Consider the following 7,873-nt stretch of genomic DNA (forward strand, 5'->3'; position numbering starts at 1 on the left):
TTTAGGGATTAGGGTTTAAGGTGATGTTCTACACGCTGCGAATTGTAGGACAGAACACGCGAGTAGAAAATCAGCAGACAGCGAAATAAATAAAACAAATAAAATAAATATAAATAAACAAATAAATAAATAAATAAATAAATAAGTAAGTAAATTGACTAGTTAATTAATTAATTAATTAATTAATTAATTAATTAATTAATTAATTAATCAATTACACAAGAATACAGACAACCGCATAAAAAGAATATATAAAATAGTAGAAATAAATTGTATAGTAATAATAAAATAAAAATAGAAATGAAGACTAATCAAAGAAATATATTTAATTATTGATATAATAATTAAATAAAAATATTTAATATATATTTAGTTATTAATATAATAATTAAACAAAAATATTTAACTATTACAGCCTACATATGTATAAGAAAAAGTTGTTTGTATTACGCCACTCATTTCATAAACCCTAAACCCTAAACCCTAAACCCTAAGCCCTAGTTATTTGATTCGTTTTTAGTATTTGTTTGTCGTTATTTATTCGCATGTTTATTTTTAAGCGTTGTTTGCTATTTTTGTTTTTTTGTTTTTGTTTGTTTGTCTTCATTAAATATTTGTTTCGTTTTCTTTAATTAAGAATATAAACCATTCTACTTGTATATTATACTTCAATAAAAATTATATATATATATATATATATCGGCAGTGTACATTATTATTAAAAATATATAATAAACTTTTTCTTTCTTTATCTTTATTTATCTTTGCTTCTTCATTTTAACGAACAAAAAACATTACGAGCTCCCTGTATACCCTAAACCCTAAACCCTAAATCAAACACTCTACACCCAAAACCCTAAACCCTAAACCCTAAAAGCCAAAGCCCTGACATGTCACAAGCCCTGAACCCTATACCTATATATACTTACTCAACAAACCCTAGACTCTAAACCCTAAACCCTAAACCCTAAAACGTAAACCTGTACCTTACTCAACAAACCCTATACTCTAAACCCTGAAAGCTAAACCCCAAACCCTAAACCATAAACCCTGAAATATAAGACCTACAAGCCAAAGCCCTTATCCCTCAACCCTAAACCCTAAACCAAACCCTAAACCCTAAACCCTAAACCCTAAACCCTAAACCCTGGAGTTTCTTTACTTAAAGTATTGCTGCAGTCTTTTTTTTTGTTTGCTTCGTCTCCCTCTGCACTGCACAGGAAAGAAAGAAAATCAAGAAGAGACGGCTGCCATAGAAAACGAATGACAAACTCATCTGCTGCTGCTGCTGCTGCTGCTGCTGCTGGCGCTGCTGCTGCTGGCGCTGGCGCAGCAGCTGCTGCTGCTACTGGCGCTGCAGCAGCAGCAGCAGAACATTCGGCTGTTCCCTCAACGCTGTTGAGGTTTCAGTTTGCTGCTATTGCTTCACTCTGTTAACAGAGTGCAGCAGGAGCAGCAGCAGCACCAGCTGCTGCTGCTCCTGCTGGTGTTGCTGATGCTGCAACTTAAAGCGCTGATACTGGTAGCAAGAGCGTATGGCGCTGCTGCTGCCAGTAATGTTCTTAAAAACCTTGCAGGGCTGCTGCTGCACCTCGTGCTGCTGCTGCTGCTGCTGCCCTACGCGCATAGCGGGAGGGCAGCCACAACAGCAGCTGCTGCTGTTGCTGCCGCTGCGCTTCCTGCAGCTGCGGCTCTGTCTGAGGAAATTCACTGCCAATGCCGCAACAGCAGCAGAAGTGCAGCAGCAGCAGAACTTCAGCAGCAGCTGCATTGCTGCAGCAGCACCACTGCAGCGGCATCACTGCAGCAGCAGCAGATGCACTGCTGCTGCAGCAAAAAAAGCACAAGAAGCATTAAAAAAACAGAGGGCAGCAGCACTCTGCTGCTGCTTCAGTTCTCACAGATCGAATTTACTGCCAGTAAACTCCCAATCGTCTTCCCTCTGCAACACAGCAGCAGCAGCAGCACAGCAGCAGCAACACAGCAGCAGCAGCAGCACAGATTAAGGGCAATATACAAATATATACATACATATTTGCATAGATCTGCGTACAAATATGTACATATATATATATATATATTTATGATTATATTTATGTATATATATACATATGTATATATATATATAATTATATATATGAATATATATATATATATATATATATACATATATTGTTGTGGGTTTCGTGATGTTGTTTACCTTGAGGTCTGCAGCAAACGACGGCTCAGTGGCGGCTGTCTTTATATTATTATTCTCGCTGCTGCTGCTGCTGCTGCTGCTGCTGCTGTTTGTTTCTTTTGCGTCTGCACCAAGACCCTTTGGTTTCCCATGGCGCAGCTGTTGCTGTTTAGGTATCATCATAAGTTGCTGCTGCTGCTGCTGCTGCTGCTGCAGCTGCACCTGCCTCAGCGCCCCTAAAGGCCCTGTCACGATGCTGCTGTGGCTGTCATAGTGCTGCAGCAGCAGCCTCCATACAGGAAGCTGCTCTAAGAATTCTGCTTTAGCTGCTCGCAGCAAAGACCAGGTAGGCGGCTCTGTTTCTGCTTCTTCATCATCCCCTGTTGCTGCTGCTGCTGTTGCTGCTGCTGCTGCTGCGTCTGCATCTGCTGCAGCAGTAGCACTCTTTAAGCTGCTCTTTGGGCGCTGCTGAAACAGCAAATCCGCGTTGCCGCAAATAAACAAACAAAGACGAGAGCGAGTCAGTGCAACATTCAAACGACGAGCATCAGCCAGAAACCCTATTGCTGCAGCACAACACCAGCAGCAGCAGCAGTAGCAGCAGCAGCAGCAGTAGCAGCAGTAGCAGCAAAGGAAGCAGTAGCAGCTGTAGCAGCAAAGGAAGCAGCAGTAGCAGGAACAGCAAAAGGAAGCAGCAGCAGCAGGAACAGCAAAAGGAAGCAGCAGCAGCAGGAACAGCAAAAGGAAGCAGCAGCAGCAACGACAGCAAAAGGAAGCAGCAGCAGCAACGACAGCAAAGGGAATAGCAGTAACAGCAAGGGAAGCAGCAACAGCAGCAACAGTAGGCTCGGCATTGGCAGCAGCAAACCAGCAGCAGCAGCAGTAGCAGCAGTAGGGCTCATGAGATAACAGCTTTGCTTTGCAGCAGCAGCAGGAAGAGCAGCTGTCGTCGGCTGCTGCTGCTGCTGCTGCTGCTGCTGCTGCTGCAGCATCCTCTTAGGTATTTGTACTTACACCTGTTTGTGTTGCTGCGCACACAAGAGAAGATAATAATGTCCTTCTCGCGACCCTGAAATGCATCAATAGAGCTGATCTCTACTTCTGCTGCTGTTGGGCCCCGCTGCAGCAGAGTTCGGAGGAAATTGCGCTGCCCAATGTACGGCGTTATCACTCCTATCTGCTCAGGCCTGCAGCAGCAGCAGCAGCAGCAGCAGCAGCAGCAGCAGCAACAGCAACAGCAGCAGTAGTAGAATGAGAGGAGCAGAAGGATTAGCAGGTGGAGCTGTAAAACAAGAAGACAAATAAAAAACAGAGAAATAGCTGGAGGCAGACACTGCAGCAGCAGCAGCAGCAGCACAAGCAGCAACAGTGCAAGGAGGCACTACACCACCAACACACTAAACCATCTGCAGCTGCTGCTGCTGCTGCAGACATACTAAAAGCACCAGCAGCAGCAAAGATAACAAGAGCAGCGGCATACGGCAGCAGAAACAAAAGCAGCGACCGCAACACAACCGCAAAACTAGCTGCAGAAGCAGCAATAGTAGCACGAACAGCAGCAAAAGCAGCAGCACCACAGCTAGTGCAGCAGCAGCAGCAGCAGCACACGCAGCAGCAGCACAAGCACCAGCACCAGCAGCACAAGCAGCAGCAGCACCAGCAGGAGCAGCACCAGCAGCACAAGCAGCAGCAGCAGCAGCAGCACAAGCAGTAGCAGCAGCAGCAGCAGCAGCAGCAGCAGCAGGATTCCTACGATGCTCCATTTCTGATGAGAGTCAAAATGAGGCGCTCGACGATTGCCGCTTCGCCTCGATTTAAATACGATGTTCCAGTGCTGCTCAGCTCCTCTTTAGCTGCACGTACACCCCAAACCCTAAACCCTAAACCCTAAACCCTACACTCTAAACCCGAATACCAGGTGAAAGCCCTGGATTGAACAGAGTCTGCAACCTTTCGTGTCTAAACCCTAAACCCTAAACCCTAAAACCTAAACCCTAAACCCCGGTGAAAGCCCTGAACTGTACAGCGTTTGTTGCCCTTTGGGTCTAAACCCTAAACCCTAAACCCTAAACCCTAATCCCGTGTGTGTTAGCATTTAATGTACATATTATTGGGTGGTTGGTGGCTAGACATGAGGATAAGGGTTTAGGGTTTAGGGTTTAGGGTTAGTGTGTGTTTGATAAGTAGAGTTTGTTCTGACTCGAGATATGATAGAAGAATGAAGGAAATGATGAAGAATTAAAAAATAAAGAAGAACGATGCGAATAAACAAACTGTCTCTCGAGTGCAGATACACCGTTTTGCAGACATCCATCATAAAATGTTTGAGAAGGAAACTCTGATAAACCCGGGTGCATCCTGAACAAACCAAATATATAATTATATTTAAAACTATTTTATTTAATTATATTAATTATACCTAGTTTATTATATTTAATTTAATCAAATTACATTAAGTTGTTGTTTGCTTGATCTTTTGTTTTTTATTTATTTATTTATTATGAATATATAAATATAGATATAGATATATATACATATATAGATATATACATATATATATATATATATAGATATATATATATATGTAAAGAATAGAAGAAAACAGGAACAAACAAAATATATAAATAAATAAACATCTGCACAAATCTACAGCGAATATCAAAACGTACAAATACAAAAAAAACAAATATACTCGAGTAGAAGTGAGTGTATATTTATATATGTTTCTACTATATCCTTATTATTTATATTTATATATATATATATATATATATTTATATCTATAAGACTATCTATCAACATATATATATATATATATATTTATACGGATATAAGCAAAGGCAAAACAACACATGCAACAGAAGATGCAGCAGCAGCAGCAGCAGCAGCAGCAGAAGCAGCAGAAGCAAAGCCATGGACACCAGCAGCAAAAGCAGCAACAACAGGAGTAAATGCATATGCAGCAGTCGCAACAGCAGCAGCAACAGCAGCGTCAGCGACAGCAAGAGCAGCAGCAACAGCAGCATCAACAGCATCATCACCAACAGCAGCACCACGAGCAGCAGCAGCACCACGAGCAGCAGAAGCACCACAAGCAGCAACAGCAGCAGCAGCAGCAACAGCATCACAAGCAGCAACAGCAGCAGCAGCAGCAACAGCATCACAAGCAGCAACAGCAGCAGCAACAGCAGCAGCAGCAGCAGCAGGAGGTGTATACTGACCTATACTGTACGGAGAGTCTGAATACGGGGGCATTGAGGAGCAGCAAACGAACGAAGAGAGGAATACAGAGTCCTGCATCCGATGCCCTTTGAGATAAAACCACAGGGCCCAGCTGCATCTGATCCCCTATCAAAATCACCTAAAGCAGCAGCAGCAGCAGCAGCAACAGCAGCAGCAGTAGCAACAGCAGCAAACGCAGCAGCAGCAAACGCAGCAGCAGCAACAGCAGCAGCAGCAAACGCAGCAGCAGCAAACGCAGCAGCAGCAACAGCAGCAGTAGAAGCGAAATAAAAGATTCAGGGACAGTAGAAGGCATGCAAGGATGTAGCAGCAACAGCAGCAGCAGCAAAAGCAGGCATAAATATACAGCAGCAGCGCAGCGGTGGAAGCTGCAGCAGCAGCAGGGATGGGGGGGCAAACAAAATAAACCAAACAAAACAAATAAAATAAATAAAATAAAATAAAATAAATAATAAAATAAAATAAATAAACATACATGAGAAGCACCGAGTGTAAGAGGGATAAGGGTCTCTGGCTCTGTCGCCTGTGTGCACTCGTCGATGAGGACAGTAGAGAAAGAAAACTGAGAGATCCTCTTCTCTCCTGTGATTTAACAATCAGCAGCAGCAGTAGCAGCAGCAGCAGCAACAGCAGCAGCAGCAACAGCAGCAGCAAGAAAAACGGCAGCAATAGCAGCAAAAGCCATCGCAGCAGCACCAAAAACAGCAGCAACAGCAGCAAAAGAAGCAGCAGCAGCAGCAGCAGCAAAAACAGAAGTAGAAAGAAGAATAAGCGCAGCAGCAAAGGCAGAAGATAATAGCTCAGGAACAGTACAAACAACCGGCCAGAAGAAAAGAATTAAGGGTTTAGGGTTTAGGGTTTGGAAGGCTTTACACAAACCCCAAGACTGAGCGACAAAATATATATATAACACATAAGAAAAACAATATAAATAAAATTAATAGAAGAGATAAAATATATAAAATGATAGGTTATATCAAAAAGCTGCTGCCGCGGCTGCCGCTGCTGCTTAGCAGCAGTAGCAGCAGCAACAGCAGCTCCAGCAGCAGCAGGCAGCACCAGCACCACCAACAGCAGCAGCATCACCATCAGCATATAACTCATCAGCAACAAAAGCATAATCAGCAGCAGCCGCACCAACAGCAGCAGCACCATCACCATCAGCAGCAGCACCATCACCATCAGCAGCAGCACCAACAGCATCAGCAGCAGCACCAACAGCATCAGCAGCAGCACCAACAGCATCAGCAGCAGCACCAACAGCAGCACCAACAGCATCAGCAGCAGCAGCAGCAGCAGCAGCAAGTAACTGACCAGCACCAATGCAAGTGCAGCAGACGACATCGCTCTCCATGAGAATTTGCATTTGGCATTGCAGAGTCAGAGTGCGGAGAAGGCGCTCCTCAGCATCACTCAAAAACCCCTCCTGCATGTACACCCCAAATGATCTATTATTATTATATATTATTTATTTATTATTATTATTATTACTATTACTATTACTATTATATTATTTATTACTGTTATTCTTTATTATTATTTATTTCTTATTATTATATTGCCTAGAGAAAGACGCCTATAGAACAAGACTTTATTAAATAAACATATATTTTATTAAATGAGCATACATTGATTAAATAAACACATCCAAACAAAACAAGCCTACATAACTAAAGTATATCTAAAGCATTACTATAATTAATTAATTAATTTAATTTAATTTCTTTACCTTTGCTTTCTTTCGCTCTAAATTTTTTATTTGTTCTCCTGCAGGGGTCGGCATATTGCGAGCGAGGATGTGCAGCGCCAGCTGCGCATAAGGCAGCGGCACTCCTTCTTCTGCTGCTTGTTCTCGCTGTCGAGAGTAAACTCTCACCACCTAAACAGCAGCAATAGCAGCAGCAGCAATAGCAGCAGCAGCAATAGAAGCAGCAGCGGCAGAAAGGGGATATCATATGCTTTATTAAGATGTACGCAATGATTATCCAGAGATGCAATTACGTAGCTGTTCCTGCACATCGCTGCTGCTGCTGCTATTGCTGCTGCTGCTGCTGCTGCTGCTATTGCTGCTGCTGCTGCTGCTGCTGCTTGCCTTAAGACCAGTGAGGTGTATTCTTTGCGCAAGGTTATCGACAGCTACATTGCTAGGAGCAGCAACAAGGATGGGCTTTCGACTGGCAGGTAAAGAGGAAGAAAGATGATAAAGAAGTGCAGCAGCTGTCAGCGTCTTCCCCGTCCCTGGAGGCCCCTACAACAAACAAAGTCAAAGTGTATATGCAAATAAATTATACATTATGCATATATATATTTATTTATATACATATATATATATATATTTATCTACATGCACACATTTTTTAAGGGTTATATATATACATATGTGTATATATATATATATATATATATATATATATATATATTCATTGCCTGAGTAAGAGGCTACAATAAAAA

At 42.6% G+C, this 7,873-nt stretch overlaps 3 protein-coding genes across 3 annotated transcripts; 2 read left to right on the forward strand and 1 right to left on the reverse strand.

Moving 5' to 3' along the window:
• Window positions 1–1,417: 1,417 nt before the first annotated feature.
• On the reverse strand, window positions 1,418–4,493 carry EAH_00008500 (hypothetical protein, conserved; the record flags this gene model as incomplete). The annotated part of the gene is made up of 6 exons (XM_013395607.1): window positions 1,418–1,617; window positions 1,915–1,942; window positions 2,201–2,745; window positions 3,194–3,366; window positions 3,933–4,032; window positions 4,454–4,493. 6 exons carry the CDS (start codon window positions 4,491–4,493, stop codon window positions 1,418–1,420), a joined length of 1,086 nt encoding a protein of 361 aa, XP_013251061.1.
• A 643-nt stretch (window positions 4,494–5,136) lies between these two features.
• On the forward strand, window positions 5,137–5,493 carry EAH_00008510 (hypothetical protein; the record flags this gene model as incomplete). The annotated part of the gene is made up of 1 exon (XM_013395608.1): window positions 5,137–5,493. The coding sequence occupies one exon, from the start codon at window positions 5,137–5,139 to the stop codon at window positions 5,491–5,493; it is 357 nt and encodes a 118-aa protein (XP_013251062.1).
• An 892-nt stretch (window positions 5,494–6,385) lies between these two features.
• EAH_00008520 (hypothetical protein) lies at window positions 6,386–6,778 on the forward strand (the record flags this gene model as incomplete). The annotated part of the gene is made up of 1 exon (XM_013395609.1): window positions 6,386–6,778. The coding sequence occupies one exon, from the start codon at window positions 6,386–6,388 to the stop codon at window positions 6,776–6,778; it is 393 nt and encodes a 130-aa protein (XP_013251063.1).
• Between the last annotated feature and the right edge of the window lie 1,095 nt (window positions 6,779–7,873).

This window comes from Eimeria acervulina, genomic scaffold (genome assembly GCF_000499425.1).
Source record: "Eimeria acervulina Houghton genomic scaffold, Eah_scaff40, whole genome shotgun sequence".
Classification (NCBI taxonomy): Eukaryota; Apicomplexa; class Conoidasida; order Eucoccidiorida; family Eimeriidae; genus Eimeria; species Eimeria acervulina.